This window comes from Cervus elaphus, chromosome 5 (genome assembly GCF_910594005.1).
Source record: "Cervus elaphus chromosome 5, mCerEla1.1, whole genome shotgun sequence".
Classification (NCBI taxonomy): Eukaryota; Metazoa; Chordata; class Mammalia; order Artiodactyla; family Cervidae; genus Cervus; species Cervus elaphus.
Genome location: NC_057819.1, coordinates 93,235,110 through 93,255,677, shown reverse-complemented (window position 1 = coordinate 93,255,677; position 20,568 = coordinate 93,235,110). Strand labels below are relative to the sequence as shown.

Here is a 20,568-nt window from a genome sequence, read left to right as displayed (position 1 = left end):
CCTCTTTGCATAGGTTTGTATGTGTGTGTGTGTTGGGGTGGGGGTGGGGGTGGGGGTGGTTTCTCTTAAGTCAGCTCATTGCTTATGCATTCCTGAAGACGGGATGGCTACTGTTGGCTCGCAAAGAGCTACTAAGCAATTTCAGAGTGTCCTGCCCTCCCCTCATCCCCATGGCAATTGGGTTTACTATCTACTTATTGTTGCTAAATTTAGAGATTATACCTCCCTTGTTTTTCCCTACATCCCTGGGAATCAGGATGGACAAGCTTTATCCTCGATAATTTACAGCTGGCACAAGAGACCAGATGGGAATAAGAGGTTTGTGCAGAGGACCCCCACTGCAGGACCGCCAGGCAGCAAACATCTATTAAGTGTCCACAGTATGATGAGTAAAAACAGAGTCCTGCCCATGAGGAAATCACAGTTTGGAGAGTGATCTAGACAGCACAAGCGGCTCCCCAGATCCATCCTGGCTGTGAATCGCAGTGCTCCCACCCGCCAGCTGGGGAGCCCTCAGCACGTGACTCGCCTTCTCCATTTCCTTACCTAGAAAGTGGGGTTTTGTGAGGATTAGGTGAGGAGGGAGCATGAAGCACCTACCACTGTGCTGAGTACCACAGTGAGGATTTGGTGAGCCTTGGTTTCTCTCCCTTTCCCGGAAGAGAAGAGACCAGGAGTGCCAGAGAGGCAGGTGGCGGCCAGAGCCTGAGAGTGGTGGGGTCGTGGTCCCTTCGCAAGTCCAGAAACTCAGTTTGGGCACGTTGAGTGCTGGTAAGCTCCGCCCTCTTAATCTCTGCTTTGGCTGGACCCAGGCCTCCCGAAGCTCGATGCTGACGCAGATCTTAACCAGAGTTGGCCACTAAGGATGACTCAGCCCCCCGACCCTGCCTGACACAGCAGAAAAGATGGGCCTCCAAGGGAGCCGCACAGGCTTGCAGCTGGAGCCACTGGGGTTGAAACCCCAGCTCCACCACTTACCAGCTTTGTGACTTCATCTCTGAGTCTTCTTCCTCGTCAGTAAAATGGGAATAATAGTGGTTCTCCTATCCTAAGGCTATAAGATTTATATATAAAAATACATATAAAACACCTTTACAGGGCTCTTCTCATTGCAGGTGTTCCATGTTCAGTAATGAATGTTGTTGTTGGAAATGTCTGAATTCACCAGAGACAGGTGAAAGGACAGGTCAGAGAAGAGAGGCTGTTGCTCCCAGGCACCCTTGCTCCACAGAACCATCAGATCTCAGTTCTGCTAGAGGAGCAGAGAGAGATGCAGGTGACTATAGCAGAGATGCTGCCACCATCTTTGGGACTGCATTCCTTACCTGTTCTTTGTGGGACAAAGACAGGTGTTTCTTGATTCTAATTTTAGTTAAAATCTAGTGATAAGGAAGAGAGGAGAAGATCTGGGCACTTGAGCACAGAAGCCACAGAAGGAATTTCCTCCAGCGAAAAGCCTACATCTGTGGTCGGAAGGATGCTCCTGAGGACCGAGCGGCTGACAAGGAGGCAGCCCGGTGTCCTCAGAGCCTGAAGCTGACGGGCTCCTCTCTGGACACACAGGAGAGCCGGAGCAGGGCATCAGAGGATGAGTCAGTGAATTAAACAAGCCAACTTAAAGTCTAGAATATGACCTGACAGTAGGGTAGAAACTTCCCTGATGGCTCAGTGGTCAAGAATCTGCCTGCCAATGCAGGAGATGACGGTTTGATCCCTGGGTGGGGAAGATCCCCTGGAGAGGGAAATGGCAACCCACTCCAGTATTCTTGCCTGGAGAATCCCATGGACAGAGGAGCCTGGTGGGCTACAGTCCACGGGGTCGAAAGAGTCGGACATGACTTAGTGACTAAACAACAACAAGAATAAGAATGAACCAGTTTAAACTCTGCTGACTTGAACAGATTCTTGAGATGAGACCTCTCCCTGGGCTGAGGCAGATTCCACCTGTTGAGTTTCGAGAGGACCCGCTCTGGTTTCTAACGCCCCGACGGGGCAGCTGTGTTGTTGTTCCCCAGGCCTCCTACCCTTGGCAGGTGCTGGTGAGTTGCAGGTAAAAGGCAAAGCCCCAGGAGTCCTAGTCCTTCCTTAATCCCCTCCTGGTTCCCAGGCCTGCAGGTTCACTGAATTAAGGGCTTGCATGAAAATCCCATGGACTGAGGAGCCTGGCGGGTTATAATCCGTGAGATTGCAAAGAGCTGGACACGACAGAGCATGCACGCATGTGCCTGTCCTCACCCCAACTCCTAGGGTACCAGACCTAGAAAAGACTTTAGACACTGTCTGGACTAGCCCATCCCCTAATTCCACGGAGAGGCCCAGAGAGGTGAAGCGGCTTTTTCAAGGACACACAGCTGCCCAGGGCAGGAAGGTCAAGGTCCCGTACCTCACTTTGTCTTCTCTTTCCTCTAATCTTTTATTCCTTACTCCGTCTCTGACCTTTGGAACTTCGTAATCCTTCCCCCTCCACTCCACTCTTCCTTTCCCCTGTGGCCCATGGTCTTTGTCCCGGCAGGTCCTGGTCTTTAGGAAGACTCCGAGCCCCTGAGAGAGCCTGCCCTCATTTCTTCTCTGACCCAGGGTGTGGGCTGCTTTCGGCACCATGGCCTTTTCATCAAGGTTTGCCTTCTGGGAGCAAAAGGAAAGTTATATTTCAAAATCTTTGTGCTTTTTTTCCTCTGTGCTTGGCATGGTGTGTGCAGGCAGGAGACTGGCTGGTGGGAGAGGGAGCTTTGGGACCTGGCGATGGACTGGGGCATGTGTATTGGGGGGTTGGGTAGAAGGACCAGGGGGCGGGGGTGGGGCGTGAACTCCCTCTTCCTGCCTGGATGGGCTCCTCTGCTGGGTCATGCTCCTCCCCTGAGCTCCACCTCTGGTAAGCCGAGCTGCCTTTTGTCCCACGGGTGCCCCTCCAAGTTAACCCCTCACGCCCTCTGCACCCCGCCGCTGCTCTGACTCACCCCTGGGCACTTGAGCTGCTGTGAAGGGGCCGCTGGGAATGGCTTTGGCTCTTTGGCTTCTGAGGCTTTGGCCTCAGGACTGGGTCTCCCCGAGTCTGGGGTCTGTGATGGGGAGGGTGAGAAAGAGCCAGGAGTGGGGAGCTGGGCCAGTTGGCTGCCTGGGGCCAGAGGGTGATTCAGGCCGCAGACCTGCGCGTGCCTTTGTGCTATGCACAGGCCCCAGCTGGGCAATGACCTCCAGCAGACTCAACCCTTCGGTGGGGGAGGGGCGGTGAGTCAGCCTCAGGCTAAATCCAGACCTGAGCTCAGAGCTGCGTCTGGTGTCCCAGCCATCTCAGGGGGCTGCCATGCCTCACCACTTGGGAAAGACCCTCGGGGCCCCAAGCTTGAGCCACACAGAAGGAGGACAGACTTGGAGCTGACGAAGGGCACGGAGTGGACTTGGGAGTCTGGGCCATCGCTGGGCCCGAGCTGACAGCACTGCGTGCCGTGATGAGTGTGTCTGGGTGGTGTGTGAACACTTGCTGACCCTCTAACCCGTGTGCCCTGGAACTAATGCACGGTGTGATGGGAGATGGGTAGCATGGGCCTTTGTGGGGGCGTCAGGTGCAGACCTAGACTCTCCTTCCTTTCCTCTCCACTAGCTCCTCTCTGCCTGTTCTCTGCTCCAGTCCCAAATTTCTAAAGTCGTGGAGTCCGCTCTGATGAATAATGGCCTTTTTCCCTCTGTCCGTGGCAGTGTGAGCTAACTTTGAAGCTTGGGCCCACTGAAAATAGCTCTGTGGGCTATTAGCTTTAAAACTGCAGCAGCCATCATGCTGGTCAGTGCCCCCAGGCATTGCTAATTAGAGCTCAGAATTAGCCTTGGACCCTGATTACACACGGAGAGTCCCCCTGGGTGGATAATTAAAATGATTCTGGATGCATTTCTAAGATCTTTTCCTTTAGGAATAAAGGACTCCTTCCCATTCTCCTGTCCCTGCTGACAGATCTGTCTTTTTCCTCTAGTCCTAAGTGACTGGGGGAAAAAGAGAAATGAAAGCCACTGGGACTGCCTGAGCTTTTGAAGGGAGGGATGCTAGTGAGGGGGAGAGGAGAATGCTCACCCAGACCGGAGGCCTGGCCCTCTGGGTCTGATCTGGGCCAGGCTCTGAGCTGAAAGAACCATCAGAGCGGCCATAGTGTCTGTTCTTTTCCCAGATACGTAACGGTCGCTGCTGTCTGCCCCTGACTCTGCTCTTCCTCTCTAACTCAGGCCAGCCAGCTCCCAGGCTGGGCACAGACCCCAGAGCCCAGGCATCTTTCCTCCTTTCCTCCCCCCCACCCCCCAACCTTGGGGTTGCCTCCCTCAACTGCATGGTTGGCAGAGTTCTGTGGGTCTGAGGTTGGGAAGATATCTGGTCTCCTGCATTCCTGCCTCTGCCCGACTTCCTGTCTCCAGCCAGAGCTCCGCTGGCTGGTGGGGAAGGCACACAGACTGTGCTGGGGAAATCGTACCGACCTGGAGGCCAGCCTGATTGGGTTGCCTGTTCACCCCACACTGAGCTCTGCCGACCCCATACACTGGGGTCCTTCCCCCACCTCAGTCCTGGGGTCAGGGGGCTCTTGTTCAGACCACCTCCTGTTTGAGCTGGGAATGGCTCTTGTAGTTTAGCCTGAGTTGAACTCGCTGGATCCTTCCTATAAGCAAGGCCATGATGTCACTCTCATGGGTGGATTTCTGTAGGCAACCTACGTGGGCCACATGGCCGGTCACTGAAGGCAAAGGATCCGTGGTTTTAATCCCCCACAGAGATGCTTCATCCTTGAAGTTGTCCCTGGACAATCTTGACCCCAGGGTAGGATAACTTGCCCAGGTCCGGAGCCCCAGGACTCCTAAGCACTCAGGAGCTCTGCCTCTCAGAGGGAGCAACAGCTTGGATGTTTTCCTCCTGTGTCTCCCCACCCTGACCTCTGACCTGCCAGTGACCTCTTCTGTCTGCTCCCTCAGGTTAAAGAGGAGGATAAAGCTCTCCCGAAGCCTGGCCCTCCTGCCAAAGAGGAAGGGGCTGTAAGTGGTTCTCCCAGACCTGTGTGTGTGTGTGAAAGAGAGAGAAAGTGAGTGAGTTGTGTGTCCAGGCAGGCTGTGTCTGGGAGGCAGTTCCATGGAGCCAGCAGGCCCGCTGGAGCCTTCCCACACCCTTCCCGTGTGGGGTGGCTAGAGGGAAGGCCACTAAAGTGATGGGAAGAACGGCAAATGTGATGCCAACCCAGGGTGTGTGAAGGAGCTGGCAGTGCCAGGCATGTTGGGGACCTCTCCCTAACCCCCCTCTCCTTCATTCCTTCCTATGGTCCTGGTTTCCCGAACTCTCTGGGGCCGGAGAGGCATGGGTGGGATCGCTCTGAGGTGGGCGAGTGTCACATGAGAGCTCAGCTGTTGGGCCTCTGCGTCCTGCTCTGGTGGCACAAGACGAGGTGGGGAGGGATCTCACTGCAGCTGCTGCCTTCTCTTCCCAAGACCCCGTCAGCTGCTCGGTGCGGGCGACCCGGAGGTAGGCGCCAGCCACCCGGTGCCGTAACCCCCACCAGTCATTCTGCTTCAGGACAGTGGCAGAATAAAGGGACAGAGACCCTGAATAAAGCTGGACACCTTTAAGGCAAGAGGGGAGAGAGATGTGCAGTTAGATGAGGGCTGCTGTTGGCCCAGCGGGCAGGAGCGCCCAGGGCTCCGGGACTGCTGGGTCACGGAATAGATCCTAACTTCGTTACCCCAGAAGGTGCCTGCCCTCCCCCTGCCCCCCTTCCTTGGGTGGAGATTTGATTAGCCAGGTGTTAATGGCTTCTACCTGATTTGTAAGCAGTCCTGTGAGGCCAGGGTGATTTCAAAGGGATATGTTTGAGATCTGTGAGGGAGGGGCCTTAGAGCATGCCAGCTCTGGAGGGAGAATTAGATGTCAAGTGCTTAAAAGACTGCCTGGCACATAATAAGCTCCATATGATGTTAGCAGTTACTAGCATCATCACTGTGATCATCAGCTTCAGTTAGAGGGCATGGGAGGAAAACCAGAAGGGAGTGGGGCATGGGACCCAGCAGTGGGGGTCACATCAGCTCTGCAGGGCCCTACATCCCACTGAACACTCTCAACCCAAGAGCTTGAGGAGGGGGCCTCCTCAAGGCCTCCCTTTCCCACCCCTGCAGCAGAGGCTAGGCCTGAGGTCATTTGGCTCAGCTCTGCTCAGGACGTGGGTCTCAATCCACACGGCAGCCAGAGGTCTGTCCACTGCTCTGAGCGCCTTCCTGCATTTCATCAGAGTGGCTGCCAGCCCCTCTCAGAGCCTGGCACCCAGGGATACCCTAGAACCAAGGTCACTGTTTGGGAGAATGAGGACTCGAGCACATCTCATGAATGGCAGCGGCTTACCTGACCAGCAAGGGGCCCCTAGGTTGACCTGGCTGCCCCAGGCAGGGTGGCCATCTTTGCAGGAAACTGCCCTGCCATACTAGCCAGCCTGGTCTGCCCTGCCCCAGTGGTGATCCCTGGGGACCGCAGACTGTCCCCACCAGGCAGAATGTCGCAGCGTCTCCAGGGGACTCCTGGGTGCCCAGAAGTGGGCTGAGTGCTTAGCCCTTTGAGTGCCGCAGCTGCCCTCTCTTATTCCCCATGCACACTCTGGGAGCCAGGAGGTCTCCAGCCCTTGAGAGGTTTGCACAAGGAAAACAGCAGGGAGAGTGGCAGAAAGCAGGCTGAGGTGGAAGCTTCCTGGGCCAGCACTGGTTTTCCGCAGCCCTGGAGAGCGCGGGTGAGGAGCGGATGGTGGCCACAGACCAGAGGAATCTGGAGGGAAGAGACTTGGCATGTCCAAGGCCCGAGAATTCCTTCCTGGCTGTGGTTTTCATTGGGATGGGCAGGCTCTGGCGCTGACTGCTGAGCAAGCCGGGTCAGAGGAGGACCACAGAGGCAGGAAGGCCCAGAGTTAGGCGCAGGATTTAATGGTGCGAATGAGTGTTTGGCCTCACTGTGCTGCATCTCTGCTGTGTTTGGGCTGTGAGGGGGTGGGCTTCCCTGGATCCGAGCTTGACTGCTATCCTGACGTAAGCCCGTAACGCTGGGGTGCCTCCTGGGCCTTTGGATATCCTGTGCCAGCCTCTCAAAGCTCAGCCTGGAGATAGACAGCAGGTGACCTGCCCGTGCTTTATGGGAGAGAGAAGCCAAACTCTTTGATGCAATTGTTCTATCTGGAGGATAGAACGTGGGTCTCCTGGGGGCGGCCTCTGGGAGCTTGTGTTGTCTGTTGAATGAATGGAAGGTCTCCTCCGTGACCAGGCGTGAGGGTATGCCTCTTACTTCCTCTGGGGAGGGTGGGCAGGGACACAGGGCCTGCTGCTAATGTCTCCCTGTATTTGTGTGACCGTAGCCAGAGGGCAGCTCAAAGGGCAGCAGTGGCCCATCTAAGAGTCCTCAGCCTTCCACCAGCCCTGTGCCCTCCGAGCCTCCCCAGAGAGCCAAGAGCCCCGCGTCCACCCCGGCCATGAACGGCCCGGCGGCTCCCTCAGCGGACGGCCCCAGTGAGGAGGCCCAGGGCCTGTCCCGGAAGAGGGTGGCGAATGCAGTGAGGAAGGTGGTGAGCAGGGTGCTGCCTGGCGAGGAGCCTGGGAGCGCCAAGGAGCCTCCGGCCAGAGGGGTCCGATCCCCTGAGCACCCGGCTCGAGGCAAGAAGGGAGAAAAGGCAGCCCCTGGCCCCAAGCCGCCACCCCCTCCTGTCCCCCCTGCTCCGCCTAAGCCCGAAGCCAAGAAGGAGGCGCCCAAAGACGAGCTCTCCGTGGGCCTGCGGAGCCTGATGTCCCGGGGCCGGGGCAAGGACCACAAGCCGCGTGGCAGGCAGTCTCCTGGGAAGGCGGAGAAGCCCTCCAACCAGGAGCCAGGCTCCTCGGGGAAACCAGGCTCCCCGGCCCCACCGGAAGAGCGGGCGGACCCAGGCTCGGCTGGCCCGAATCTCAAGTCGAACCTCACTGGATTGCAGCCGAACAAGTCAGCAGTCCCCGACGCGCAGCAGGAGGTACCCGAGTGTGTCACTAACTGCCCAGTCCCCGCACTGCCCTCGACGGAGGGCTGGCAGTCAGCTTCCCCAGGCTCTTTTGCACAAGCCCCGCATGACTGCAAAGAAGCTGGGCCCGGGCCACGTGCCGACGGCAGGGCTGCATGGCTTGCGTTTACTGAATGCCAGAACCCAGGAGCCCTGGTGACCGCCTGGAGCTGCTCTTTTCTCACTCTTGCATGGGAGGCCGGGCCTGGCCCTGAGCCCCGCACCGTGTCAGTAGGAGGCGCCACGTCCCAAGCCACCCCTCAGAGTCTTAGCAGATCGCTGCGAGGGTAGAAAGAATTTCTGAGGTCAGGTGGCCTGTGCTCACACCTTGCCCCCAGCCCCTCACTCCTGTGGGCCCTCAGCATCTCTGAGCCTTCCGCTGTTGCATGGGGTTCACCTCAGTCTACCATCTCTCCTCTGAAGCCCTTGGGGCCACAGGTGTTTTGGAAATGGGTGATTTTTGTATTTGGGAGTGTCATACAATGTACATAATGAGCAGCAACCCGTGATCAAACACATTATTTCCACGAGAAAATGATCACCCGGCTCAGTGTTAAAGAACCCACCTGCCAGGGCAGGAGATGCAGGTTCGATCCCTGAGTTGGGAAGAGCCCCTGGAGAAGGAAATGGCAACCCACTCCAGTATTCTGGCCTGGGAAATCCCATGGACAGGGGAGCCTGGCGGGCCACAGTCCACAGGGGTCGCAGAGAGTTGGCCACGACTGAGCGACTGAGCACATAGTGGTGTTGATAACAGTGCTTGTTGATGCCATCCCCGCTGTCACGGCTTCTTCAGGCCTGGACAACTGTCCCCTGCTGTCCCCTCTGGCAGCAGGACTCTTGAGGAACTCTAGGCCTGAGTGGCAAAGAGCACAGTGGGCCCCGTTTGGATCTGGGGTCCCCATCTGTCCACAGAGTGCCCTGTGGGTGGGACAGGAAGCTGAGGGGCGCAGGGGAGGACTGAGGACGATCCATCCGGCCATCCCTGGAAGATGCCTGCTTGGCTGGTCCTTGGGTTGGGGGGCATTTCTCTTCAAGTTTTGCCATTTTGTGAGCCTTCTGGGGCCTCATGGGGTTGCGCAGGGGAGTGGGGTACATGCCAAGTTTCACTACCGCTTCTCTCTGCTCCTTCTGGCTGGAAGGGGACAGTCGGGGACGTGGGGGCAGGGCACTTCCCAAAGGCCTGTCCTGTCCCCTAGGCCCTGGAGGCCTGCCTCTCTGACTGCTACCCACTAGGATTCCTGAGGTCCCAGACCCGCCTTGCTCCCCACTCCATTCTTCCTGGGCTTTGCAGAGCTGAGAGGGGAACAGCCGCAGCTCCCCCATCCCTCCTGGCCCATTCTGCCTCAGGGAAGTGACGACCTGGCACTCAGGAGTTGGCAGGGACATTTTGGCCAGACAGGCTGGTCGTGAGGTGAACTGCTAGCCCCTAAGGAGAACCTCCAAGGAGCCAGAGAGGGTCATGTGCCTGGTCCTGGGCCGGCTGCCCTCCCTCTGGCTCTCTGGCCTCCTGCCTCTCTCTAGGGTGGAGTTGGGGCTGGGGCCCTGACCTGGAGTTCAGCCATGTGTTTCCTGGGCCTGGGGCCTGAGCCAGAGGATGCATGGGAGAACGGGTCATCTAGGAGCTGAAAGGGTTAAGGTGGTGGAAAGAATTAACCCTGGAGCTCCGGGCACCTTTTTTTTATTCTCATGCGTGCATGCTAAAGTTGCCTTATTCATGTCCAACTCTTTGTGACCCCATGGACTGTAGCCCACCACGCTCCTCTGTCCATGGGATTCTCCAGGCAAAAATACTGGAGTGGGTTGCCACACCCTCCTCCAGGGGATCTTCCCAACCCAGGGATCGAATCTCTGCCTCCTACGACTCCTGCATTGCAGGCAGATTCTTTACCTCTGAGACCACAGGGAAGCCCTTTTATTTTCATCTGATAGCTTAAAAGCTTAAAGTGGTGCCTTGCTTGCCTCGCTGACCATATTCCACTTACCCACGGGGGTCCCAGTGGCTTCCTGAGCTAGAAGCTTGGTGTGCTGTGCCCCTAACGTTCCCTGGGGCCAGGACTAATGGTGGTTTGACCTTTAGGCTGGAGCTGCCCCTGAGGTCTGGCTGACCCCGCCAGAGGAGGCCCACCGGCGGCTCGAGAGGATCTTCACAGCTCCAGTAATGCTGCCTCTCACCTGTGGTTCCCAGTCCCTGGTCCCTTTATGGGGGCTGCCGGCCAGACTGTGTGTGTTCGTGTGTGTAGGAGCACCCGGCCATGGAAAGGGGTCTCCCTGGGGGCCTGGAGGCCCTCATGTGGGCTTCCCATGTGAAGAAATGAGAGAAGGGCAGGGCGGGGGGTCTGAGCAGAGTGAGGCCTGTTCCTCCAGGGAACCCACGGGAGGGGCCCCTCTTGGCTGGAGATCCAGCCGGCTCCTCTGGCCCCAGTCTCTTGCCCCGGAGGGCCTGTCTCAGTGCCAGGACCTGGTGGGTGTGAGGCAGGGAGCAGTCACTCTCCTTTTTGGATCAAGCCCTGATTCTCTAGACCCAGGTGGGCTTCTGAACTCCTTGCCCATTTCTCACAGGCAAGGTCCAAGGCCAGCTGCCTCCCCTTCGTCTCTAGAAAAGCCTTGGAGTAACCAGACCGAGATGGGGAGGTGGGGGCTGGCCCAGGCTCTGTCCAGTCTGTGGTCCTTGGGCAGCTAGCTGGCAGGTGCACCTGGCTAGGTGCAGCCTCTGCGTGCCGTGGGGCGGGGGTCCCGCGGGGCGGGAGTGGTGCGGGGATGCTGTGGGGTGTGAGCGGTGCGGGGGTCCCATGGGGTGGGAGCGGTGCGGGGGTCCCGTGGGGCGGGAGTGGTGCGGGGATGCTGTGGGGTGTGAGCGGTGCAGGGGTCCCATGGGGCGGGAGCGGTGCGGGGGTCCCGTGGGGCGGGAGTGGTGCGGGGATGCTGTGGGGTGGGAGTGGTGCGGGGATGCTGTGGGGTGGGAATGCTATGGGGTGGGAATGGTGCAGGGTGCCATGGGAGTTTGAAAAGGGGGTCCTAGACATCCAGCTGCTGGTGGTCTTGTTTGATGAGCTACGCAGGGATAACAGGCGGTCTGAAAGACCGCCCTTGGCATGGGGAGTGGCACCCTCGGGTGGGTGTTTGGAGGCCAGGGACAACCGTGCTGGGGTCTGGTGGCTACAGGGGAGCTAGGCTGGGCAGTTCCCGGGACATCAGACCACAGGCTTCCAGGGGTCTCGGCCCTGAGGGTGGTGAGGTGGCCTGACCAAGCAACACAGAAGAGGAGGCTGTTGCAGAGTGGACTAGATACCAGGAGAGACTGCGGCCAGAGGCAGGGAGGCTGCCACCTGCCGCAGGGAACATCTGCACTATCAGACGTGCATCTGCACTAAGAGTCTGATGGTGACAAGTGTTTCTTCACCACCCAGGGCCCCTCCTTACCTGGGTGCAATGCACCTGCCCCAGCCAGCCCCCTCACCTATTGGCGCTGCATCCCTCTTCCCCCCTACTTGGCCAGGGTGCTTGCTGAAGGGGACACGTGGACATCCTGCTTGTCTTCACCCCTCTTCTCTCTCTCTCTTTCTCCTTTGCCTGCCGCTGGTAGCTGGACCCTGAGGCCGCCTCTCCTGCCCACAGCCAGGTAGGGCACTCCTGCCCCCCTCAGGAGCCCTCCGGTGACCACCCGCCACCCCCGGCCTTTACCTGGGCTGGCGTCTGTGCTCGGGCCTCGTGTTGGAGTGTAAGGCCTCTTTCCCCTTCTGGTTCCCAGCCGGTATCTGGGGGGACCCCCCGGGGGAGGCGATGCCAGGAGCTGGACTTAGGGCCGCTGCTCTGTGTCCAGCCCTGGAGGAATGTCTAGGCCTCTGTGGTGTGAGGTTCTCATCCACTGAAGCCCAAGGGCCTGGCCAGAGTGTTGGTTCCTAGCTGTTTCAGTTTCTGCTGTCTCTGGGTGTGTGTCTTTGCTCAGTCGTGTCCGACTCTGTGTGACCCTGTGGACTGTAGCCCTCTAGGTTCCTCTGTCCATGGGATTCTCCAGGCAAGAAAAGAATACTGGAGTGGGTTGCCATGCCTTCCTCCGGGGGATCTTCCCAGCCCAGGGAAGAGTCTGGAACCCGAGTCTCCTGTGGCTCCAGCTCTGGGTAGAGACAGCTGAAAAGGCCTAATCTCTACCCGGCGCCCCCACCCCCCACACCTCTGCCCCCACCCCCACTCTGGAGCCTGAAGAAGTGCCTCCTCTGTCTCCCCCTGCTGGCCAGTGTGGGAACCTCTCTTCGGATTAGCCCTAAAGGACTTCGTTGAGTTAGTTAGAGGCCCTTATCCTTTGATGTCATCAGTTGCCAAACATCTGACCCCTACAACGTGCCCATTCAAGACAAATGTTTCACCTGTCTCATGATTTTTTTTAGAAAGTAATTTTGTTTTATAAAGCCAATCTTTTTCAAATATAAATATCTAGCCCTTTTTAAAAGATGTCTTATTAAAATGCTGGCAGCCCCATGGTGGTGATCCTCCTGTTTGAGGGGTAATTTCACCAGTCCACAATGTGCAGAGTCTAGAGACCACTGTGTTAGCCAGCCTTCTGACTCTATAGCCTGGGAGGGCTGAAGCAAGGGAAAGGGAGTGATCTGAAGCTGGAGTCTACCCTGGGAGTAGGACACAGATCTTTTTCTTTCAGCTCCAAGAAATGTAATAGAGAAAATACTTATTGTTATTATTTGCCCTTGTCCTTTCTGATCCCTCACCCAGAAGATCAGTATCACAGAGCAGTGTCAATATGTTGGCCAGAGGCCTCGTGAGGGTAGGGGACTCTAAGAGACTAATTATACCTCTGAGCTGGGGACCCCCAGAGAGCTGGGGGTTAGGGCTAGTTTGAGGACTCCTCATGCCATGGGGGGCGGTGACCATCTCCCCACGAGGCCACTGGATGAATCCTGCTGCCCTTTTGCCCACAAGACAAAAGGACCCTGATGGGCCGTGGGAGCTGAGCACCTCTCCCGTTTGCCCAGCTCCCCCAGGCACCATTTCTGCCCAGCTCAGGTCATCTTAGGGGATGCCAGGTTTGGCAGCCCCATGCCCTGACAGTGCCTGTGAATGCTTCTTTCTGACTGGTGACCACCTGGGCCTCCAGGGGCTCCCAGCCCCTTTATACCCATGTCCATGTCCATTCGTGTGGCATGCATGTTTCTTCCTATATTTGACAGAGCAGTGCTGCCCCCGCCCCCGCCTCATGTCCCCAGCCACGCTGCTTCATGCCCTTGTATGGCCTCAGCACATCCATATGGGTCTGGGCCCCTTCTGAGGAGGCATGGAGGGGGCACAGTATGCTGGCGTGTGCATCTGAACACAGCCCCTGCCAGGAGAGCATCCTCTGGGGGGAGGCCAGGGACGAGGGTGGGACTCCAGACCGTCCCATCAGTTTGCACTGAGTCCCCGGGAGACATTCTCAGATCTTGAGCACATGCCTTTTCCCCGCTTGGTGAAGGAGGGCCTGTCAGGTGATGATGGAGAAGCTGGGCCTGTGAGGTCACAGCAGCTGCAGCCCAGGGTGAGGGCTGGGGGCACAGAATACTGATGGTCCAGGCTTCGCGGGGAGGGGGCAGGAGGGCAGCTGGTGATTTGCTCTCCTGGGATCTGCTGTCTCCTGGGCACACCCACCACGTGTCCCTGTCTTTCCAGACTCTCAGGGATGGCAGGGTCCCTAGTCCTGTGTCCTTGTCCTCAGGGCTCCTCAGGACCACCCACCACCAGCTCCTGACTCCCCCGCCTTCTTCTCTGACATCTCTGATGTCTCTTATCCCCTTCACCCAGTGGCTCGTCCAGAAGCCCCTCCTGTCACGCATCTCCTCTCCCGCTGTCCCTGCCTGCTTTCCAGAACAGGCTCTGACTCTCTGTCCTTCCCCTCCCTCTGGCAGGTGAAGACAGAAGAGCAGATTGCAGCTGAGGAGGCCTGGTATGAGACAGAGAAGGTGTGGCTCGTCCATAAGGATGGCTTCTCGCTGGGTGAGTCTGGGGAGGCCCAGGGGGCAGGTGCCTGGGCCTCTCTGGTTTCAGGACTGGGCGGCTGGTGGGCCTCTGGGTCTGGCCAGGGCTGGATGGTGCGCGGGGAGAGGCTGGTAGCACAGCCAGGAGAAGGCAGGACCATGAAGGGTCCAGAGAGGACTGCCACGGCTTCCCAGGCCCATGTCTGTCTGTCTGTCCCTGCTCTCCAGCCACTCAGCTCAAATCCAAGGAGCTCAGCCTGCCCGAGGGGAAGCTGCGTGTGAAGCTTGACCACGACGGGGCTGTCCTGGACGTGGATGAGGATGACGTGGAGAAGGTTCGCCGGAGGCTGGTGGAGGGCACCAGAGGGGGGCCGTGCTGGGCTGGGCAGGCTGTCTGCTGGTGCGGCCGACCAGATCTGCTGCTTCGTCGGTGCCCACCTGTCTGTCCCATCCTGCAGGCCAACGCTCCCTCCTGCGACCGTCTGGAGGATCTGGCCTCGCTGGTGTACCTCAACGAGTCTAGTGTCCTGCACACGCTGCGCCAGCGCCACGGGGCCAGCCTGCTGCACACGTACGCCGGCCCCAGCCTGCTGGTCCTCAGTCCCCGAGGGGCCCCGGCCGTGTACTCGGAGAAGGTGCGCCCCACTGACCCACCACCCTCCACCTCCCCACCTTGCCCACCTTCCCCGGCTCTGCCTCTCTCACTTGGCATCCCACAGGGCTCCTGTCCACACTCACAGTGACCTTGGGGACAGGAGTCATTTCCAGAGATGGGGACAGAAGCCACCCCCCTCCCCCCAACCTCACACAGAGGCCAGGACTTGACTGGTATCTGCATTTCCATGCATGACCTTAGCCTCCGAACCTTCTGGCTCCTTTGGAGTGAAAAGCCCAGAAAGTTGTGGGTCTTGGGGGTGAGGGCTGTCCACATGGGCCAGCTAAGAGCGCCCACCCCTTCTTTCCATCCCTCTCACACCCAAGGTGATGCACATGTTCAAGGGATGTCGGCGGGAGGACATGGGCCCCCACATCTACGCAGTAGCCCAGACCGCCTACAGGGCGATGCTCATGAGCCGTCAGGACCAGTCTATCATCCTCCTGGGCAGCAGTGGCAGTGGCAAGACCACCAGCTGCCAGCATCTGGTGCAATATTTGGCCACCATCGCAGGCACCAGCGGGAACAAGGTGTTCTCTGGTGAGGCAGAGGCAACCGGGGAAACAGAATCGGCTGGAGGGGGCGGGGTGCTGGAGAGGGGGCGGGGCCGGAGGGAGAGGGGCGGGGCCTGGAGAGGGGGCGGGGGCTGGAGAGGGGGTGGGGATGGAGGCCCTGCCAAGATACCAGCTCTTTTCCGCCCGGGCCTCTCTGTCCTCAAAACCCCTCTGTCCCCAGCAGTCCTGATGTGAGTAACAGCCTTTGGGTACTAGGGGAGGAGCTACGGGCTGGGCTTCCCATTCTGCCTGGGCCTCTGGGGGCGTGGCTGGGGGCGAGCAGTGCCTGGCCCTCTGAGAGCCTCGGGGCCTGTCTTCTGCAGTGGACAAGTGGCAGGCTCTGTCCACCCTCCTGGAAGCCTTTGGGAATAGCCCCACCGTCATGAACGGCAACGCCACCCGCTTCTCCCAGATCCTCTCCCTGGACTTTGACCAGGCCGGCCAGGTGGCCTCCGCCTCTATTCAGGTGAGGGACATGCAGGGTAGTAAGAGACTGGCTGTCCGATTTCATGCCTAGAAACCAGACTCTCCTGCACCTCGTTTTCCCCCCAACGAAATGGACCCCGGCCCCTGCAGGGGCCTGCTTTGCCCGGAGCCTCCATATTCTGCCCACCTGCCATGTCTCCTGCCCTGGGTGGGGCATGGCTTGGCTTCCTGCCTATCCTGGGGTGGCCCACACCTTAGTTGCTCAGGGCCTTCTCTCAGCCTGATTGACCCATGCAGGACTGGCCTGTCAGTAAAGTAAGGCCCCCCCTCTGAGGCTGGTTCCCTTCCATGCTTGTGAAATAGCTTACACCGAGTGCCTGGTTCCCCTGGTGGCTGGATGGGGTGGCAGGGCCTGTGATCTTCCCCAGCTCTGGGGTCTGCGCCACTCTTGCCTATGAGGTGATCTGGCCTCTGGTTGAGCTCCTGGAGAATAAGATGCAGCCGCTTGTTGCCACGGGCCTGGTCGGGGAAGCCTGACCTGGGCCTGCCCTCTGGCCCACACACCCTCTATGCTGTGCTGCAGACCATGCTTCTCGAAAAGCTGCGTGTGGCCCGACGTCCAGCCGGTGAGGCCACGTTCAATGTCTTCTACTACCTGCTGGCCTGTGGGGATGGTACCCTCAGGTGAGTGGTTCAGAGGGCACTGGGAGGATGCTCTGGGCTCCCACCCACTGACAGCTCCTGGGCTTTGCCCCCTGATTGCATCCCATGCCGGTTGTTTATTTCATGGCCGCTATGTATTGGGCTCTGAGCTAGGCCCTGGAGGTGATGAGCTGAATGAGCCATAGACCTTGCGTGACTGGAGCTCCCTGGCCTTGGACCCCGGGGGCCTGGCTGTAGGTGAGGGGCACCATTGACCCTTCAGCATCCCCAGGGCCTGGCCAGGATCTCTGCTCCCCGTGATGCCAGATCTGGAGCGGAAAGCACCCCGAGGGGCAGGTGGTCAGGGACTTGCCCGCAGCCCCACGGCCAGTGTGGGGCTGAGCTGGTGTTGGAGCCCACGTGGGGGCCGAAGGCCGAGCCTTTTCTCCATTGCCCTCCATGCTGGCCCCCTTGCCTCGATGTTGGCTCCTCTGCCAGGCTCTTCCCTTTAGACGTTTGGGCTTGCTGTCTGTGTTCACTGAAAAAAGGATAAATGATAAGGCTGAGCAAGCAGCCCAGCCTTGCATCCGGGCCAGTGCTAGCCTTGCATCCGGGCCAGTTAGGAAAGGTGCCTGACGGGAGGGCATGGTGGAGAGACAGAACTGAGTCTGGAGGCAGAGTCTTTGCCTCCAGCCTGGTGGGGAGATGGACTTGGTGTGGGGACCCAGCCCTGCGCTGATACCTCGTATGTACCCCTAGGACAGAGCTCCACTTGAACCACTTGGCAGAGAACAATGTGTTTGGGATTGTGCCGCTGGCCAAGGTGAGGGGCCTGTGAGGAGGGGTTGGCAGCCCGGGGCCTTGGAGTAGGAGAAGCTTCAAGTGGCCTGAAGTGCCTCAGGGGAATAGCAGGAGCCCAGCTCTGGGTGGGTGGCAGTACCCCAGCCTGGGCCGCCCTGAGGGCCCAGCAACATGGGGATGGCCAGAAGGACAGCCCGTCTGAGATCCGTTGCCCGTGTGCCCGTCCATCCCTGCAGCCTGAGGAGAAGCAGAAGGCGGCTCAGCAGTTCAGTAAGCTCCAGACGGCCATGAAGGTGCTGGGCGTCTCCCCAGACGAACAGAAAGTCTGCTGGCTCATCCTGGCTGCCATCTACCACCTGGGGGCTGCAGGCGCCACCAAAGGTAACCCACCGTGGAGCCCAGCAGGCTGGCTGGTCACCTGGGAGAGCTGGTGGGCGCCCGGCCCACCCCCAGTTTGTCCTTGCCCCGCACAGACTTGCCTGTTATCAGAAACCCTTCTCTGGCTTGTCCCTTTTCCCAGTCCCCTTCATCAGAGCAGAAGCCTGTAAACACCCAGAGAGCGTCTCTGCCAGTGATGGCCAGAGGCCTGGCCTGAGGTGACAGTGGCCGGAAGTGCTGTGAACAGCAGGGGGCTTGGGGGTTCGGAGGCTGGGAGGGTACAAACTCAGAGTAGCCTGCCCCAGCCCCCCAGAATAACTCTCCTTCTGTTCCCTTCCTGACAGAGGCCCCCGAGGAGCAAGCGGGTAACTGACCTTGACCCCGATCAGGGGTGTTGGGGCCACCGTGCCCTGTCTTGGTGCTTGCCCTGGGCTCTCTCTGGGGGCTGGGCTAATTCTATCAGAGCAGAGGGCACTGGCCTGGGAGAAGCCCCAGGTTTGAGGGTGGAGAGGGTGCCTGCGGGCGGTGGGGCTTCTCAGAGCCCCAGGAACAGCTGCTTCTACGTGTTTTGCGTACAGGTCCTGGAACCTCTCAGGATGCCCTCCTTGGGGCATAGGTGGGGAAGGGTGTGTTGCTTCCTGGGGCTTCCCAAGGCCAGTTTCCCCTCAATCTTCCCTAGTCTTCACTGGTTTGGTATTCGAGTTCCTCTTCCTCTTGCATGTCAGGGTGGAGACCACTAGGGGGCAGCAGGCGCCGTGGTTATTAAGGGCCTTTTCCTCTTGCATGTCAGGGTGGCGGCCACTAGGGGGCAGCAGGCGCCGTGGTATCGAATGGGCTGCAGCTTCGGCATTAGTGCTTGGGTGTCTCACGAATGGCTGGAGTTTGGTCTGGCTTGGTCTGCCTTCCTCGAGATGATATGGATGGCCCGGCGCTCTAAGAGCCTCTTCGCCTCTTTCTCCTCCAGTGTGGAGAAAGGGCTGCTGCTTCTGAACGGCACCTGGGGCACTGGCTTCATCTTCCTCTGGGATATGAAGGGCCCCAGGCTGTCAGCAGGAGTGAGGAAGCACTGGTGGGTGGGAGGGAGGGTGGGAGCACGCAGGAGCAGGCATCATGAGGTAGGTACCTTATGATCCCAGCAGGTGGCATCCCTGCCCAAGAGGAAGCAGGCTCAGAGTTAAAGTTGTCTCCACACTTGTGGATGGGCAGGTGGATGGGTGTATGGTTGTGTGTTGAGGGCGTCTTTCACTCTGAGGAGGTGAAAGCCCAGGTTTCCTGTAGCCCTACTCAGTGCTGAGTGCATGTGGAGAGTTCTGAGTGCGTCAGCACGTGGACCGTGTTCAGCAGAGTCTGTTACCTCTTCAGAGCTTCCAGGATTTTCCAGGGTGTGTGGGTGTGTGTGTGTGTGTGCACATGTGTGTATGTGTGGTAGAAAGTATTTGTGGGTCTCTTTCTGTGTGTGTCAGTGTGATTATATCTATACAAATACTATGAGGCTGTGAATGTGTGCACATGAGTGTGTGTGTTTGTGTTTCTGAGTTTCTGAATGTGGGTTGTGTTCTCTGTCCGGCTCATCTTCACAAACCCCCACCCCCTACAGGCCCTTCCCTGGGCCTGGCAGGCTCAGCTGATGACTGTTTGCTAACACGCTGTTTTTCTTTGCATGCTGCATGCTGGTCCTTTGCCTTACAGAAGCTGCCGAAGGTAAAACCTTGTTTCTTGTTAGCGTTCCCTAATTGCCGCGATTAGACACGTGTTGGCTGAGGCGCGTCGTCCCAGTCCCCTGCAGCTCTTTTTTGCCTCCCTACTGTTGGGCCACAGTGGATATTTGAGATCTCCCCTGGTGGATGCCTGGGGAGAAGGGGAAGGGTCCTGGTGTGTCCATGGAAGTGGGGGGGCTCCAGTACTCTTCTGATACACGCTGCCCGCCCCCCACCACCACCAGGCACAGCTGGTCCTGTGCTTTTCACAGGTGGGCCGGCTCATCCTCGGTCCTTCCCCACCACTGGCACCTGGAGCCAAGCCCTCTAAAGGGGCTTTCCCAGCTGTTGGGGAGCCCTCTGGTGGCCGCAGCCTGGAGTTACCTCCTCTTTTTGGATCTGCTCATTCTCTCCAAGGGGCTTCCCTAGTGGCTCAGACAGTAAAGAATCTGCCTGCAATGCAGGAGGCTGGGGTTCAATCCCTAGGTGGGGAAGGTCCCCCTGGAGAAGGAAATGGCAACCCACTCCAGTGTTCTTGCCTGGAGACTTCTACGGGCAGAGGAGCCTGGAGGGGAGGGAGTCCATGGGGTCACAAACAGTCCGAAACGCCACCCCTGAGAGACACTGGCAGCTGCTGGTTGTCCCTGTTATGCCTGAAGCTCTTGCTGATGTCATCAGGGCTGTTTTTTCCTTCTGGAGGGTGCCTGTTCCCTATCGCTACGGGAGCAAGGGAGCCGAAGGGCACAGTGGTCATCTAGCAGCCTGAGGAAGCAGAGCCAAGAGGCTAGATTCTTTTTTCTACTTCATAGCTGGGCGCAGGCAGTTTGCCCGCCACGAGTGGGCCCAGAAGGCTGCGTACCTGCTGGGCTGCAGCCTGGAAGAGCTCTCCTCGGCCATCTTCAAGCACCACCACCAGGGTGGCACCCTGCAGCGCTCCACGTCCTTCCGCCAGGGCCCCGAGGAGAGCAGCCTGGGCGAGGGCACAGGTACCCCAGTCCCATGCAATCGGAGGCCTCTTCCGGGGTGCGCTGCCATCTCTGGGTGGGCAGACTGCTGGGCGAACAGATGCTCCGTGCTGCCTGGGCCTGGGTGGGGGGGGGGGGGTGGGCACGCCCAGGTATGGAGTCCCAGGGAGCAGGAGATAGAGCTGACCCTCTTGCCCACAGGCCCCAAACTGAGTGCGCTGGAGTGCTTGGAGGGCATGGCGTCCGGCCTCTACAGCGAGCTCTTCACGCTTCTCATCTCCCTGGCGAACAGGTGGGTGCCAGGCACTCTCGGCTTCCTGGCCTGACACAGGTAGGGTTGATGCCTTTTGCCTGTGGGGTCGCTGAGGCAGAGCCAGCCTCCACCAGCTGAGTCCTCCCCACAGGTCCTGGGCTCCTGGGCAGGGATGGGGATCAGGCTCAGGGCAGGGTGGGCTGCCTGGCCACC

The 20,568-nt window shown here is 58.9% G+C and overlaps 1 protein-coding gene across 16 annotated transcripts in view; it reads left to right on the top strand.

Annotated features, from left to right (window-relative positions):
• The window catches only part of MYO18A (myosin XVIIIA), a 102,053-nt gene that overhangs the window by 41,947 nt on the left and 39,538 nt on the right, over positions 1-20,568 (top strand). For 4 of the 16 annotated variants that reach the window (XM_043903250.1, XM_043903249.1, XM_043903242.1 and 1 more), the window contains exons 3-15: positions 11,608-11,643; positions 13,916-14,003; positions 14,213-14,319; positions 14,443-14,619; positions 14,966-15,179; positions 15,517-15,659; positions 16,203-16,303; positions 17,021-17,084; positions 17,299-17,443; positions 17,785-17,805; positions 19,130-19,141; positions 19,947-20,123; positions 20,304-20,394. In XM_043903250.1, the coding sequence (XP_043759185.1) occupies positions 11,608-11,643; positions 13,916-14,003; positions 14,213-14,319; positions 14,443-14,619; positions 14,966-15,179; positions 15,517-15,659; positions 16,203-16,303; positions 17,021-17,084; positions 17,299-17,443; positions 17,785-17,805; positions 19,130-19,141; positions 19,947-20,123; positions 20,304-20,394 (1,376 nt within the window). Of the gene's footprint in view, positions 1-2,512; positions 3,467-4,947; positions 5,008-7,352; positions 7,995-10,101; positions 10,180-11,607; positions 11,644-13,915; positions 14,004-14,212; positions 14,320-14,442; positions 14,620-14,965; positions 15,180-15,516; positions 15,660-16,202; positions 16,304-17,020; positions 17,085-17,298; positions 17,444-17,784; positions 17,806-19,129; positions 19,142-19,946; positions 20,124-20,303; positions 20,395-20,568 lie in introns of those variants that run through there. The other 12 variants (XM_043903254.1, XM_043903252.1, XM_043903243.1 and 9 more) reach the window with 8 other exon arrangements.